Raw genomic sequence first — 1,515 nt, 5'->3', positions numbered from 1 at the left:
ATATATTTCATTCCGGTAAAGAGATAGAGGGAGGGGGGAATATAAAATTATATTGCTTTTACATATTACAGGTAATAGTTAAAAATAATAGCCATGATAACGATGATAGTCAAACTCGCCGACGGCACTATCTGGGAAAAAGCGCGGACTTGGTGGACAGTTGACTTTAGTAGCACATTGTATAGGATTTATAAAGGCATGCAACATTGTTAGTACACCTTCAACGTAGTTTCGGGCCCAAAAAAATAGTGGTTGAACTTTTACTTTGAAATTAAGATGAATGTAGCAACAAGTGAAGCAGTTGTGGGACCTAATTTAACCATTAATTTATTACCGACGCCACTGTGCACTGCTCTTTTATATTAGTAGTCACTAGAGTGATGAACAGAGTAAAGGGGGACTTGAGCGCGTTACTCACATTCAACAGTGACTGCTCAGATAGTTTCCACACTTTGCGTCTGTTGGCACCTAGATCTAGTCTGTTCTAAACTAAGCTCCACGAGTATTGTGAGACTTGTGTATAGTAGCCATTACGTATACCCCAAAAAAGTTACTTATAAGACTAAGTACTGAGACAAAAGAATTGACGATCAGCCGAAGCAAATTGTTGTTTTTTGTCGCTCTTTTGTCTTCGGGGAAGAAAGGTCAGTCGTTTTCGATGACTTATTAACTTTTATTGGGAATGAAAAGCCACAATGCCCTAGTTAATAAGAACGTAGCGGAATGAACCACAGATCGAAGTACGAAATTATACATGTAATATTAAAATTGTTTTTTTTTAAACTGAAAGATTTAAACTTTTCTTCGTGAAAAAACGAAGGAAAACCCCAAAAGCGATAAAAAGCGCCACCTGAGAATTAGCGCGGAGTGAACCATCTTACAGTATAAGGATCTTTAATTAACGTAAGTTTCTTTTTTCCCCTCAACCTTATACGTTAGTAGAAAATGCAGAAACAAAGCAGAAAAGAAAAACCGTCCGACAAAACCTGGTGTAAATATTGATGACACGATTGCTCCTTGTGAATGGGTAGTGTCCAACATGCCCTTGCATTCGTTCTTCATCTATGACGTCACGCAAGCTTTTTGGTCTCTATCCAACTGTCGGTGGGTCTCCCCTCCGCCCACCCTCACAATCGTCAGCGGTCACCTGTACCGTGTCCACTTACATCCTGAGGTGTGCAACTCGACGTCTGTATGTGAGTTGACAGCGACAGGCGCAGGTTTTGCCCTGGATACGATAAGTAGATAAGATACGATAAGATACGATAAGGTGAAAATAGGTGAGATGGGAGTTTGACGTTTCGTCGCAATGACGTCAGAGCGTTTACCCGTGGAAAATAACAATGATCGTTTTGCCGCCAACTGATAATTAGTTGCAACTAATTAAGTCTGTCCCCGTAGGATTATGCGATTGTGCGCCGCGGCGCGTTTTTTTTTCGTGTAATTCTGCACATTTGCATAATTTTGGATTCCCCGCGTTTTTTCACGTTTCTTTCCTTTTTTTAAAACAAAACA

The 1,515-nt window shown here is 40.1% G+C and overlaps 1 protein-coding gene across 1 annotated transcript; it reads right to left on the bottom strand.

Moving 5' to 3' along the window:
- Positions 1-1,229, bottom strand: LOC106014167 (the record flags this gene model as incomplete). The annotated part of the gene is given in 1 exon segment (XM_013091244.1): positions 1-1,229. A coding segment is annotated over 1 exon segment (86 nt), but the record flags the coding sequence as incomplete, so codon positions are not given.
- Between the last annotated feature and the right edge of the window lie 286 nt (positions 1,230-1,515).

This window comes from Aplysia californica, unplaced genomic scaffold, assembly GCF_000002075.1.
Source record: "Aplysia californica isolate F4 #8 unplaced genomic scaffold, AplCal3.0 scaffold03729, whole genome shotgun sequence".
Lineage (NCBI taxonomy): Eukaryota > Metazoa > Mollusca > Gastropoda > Aplysiida > Aplysiidae > Aplysia > Aplysia californica.
The sequence above is the reverse complement of the archived record's forward strand: the minus strand, read 5'-3'. Positions and strand labels throughout refer to the sequence as shown.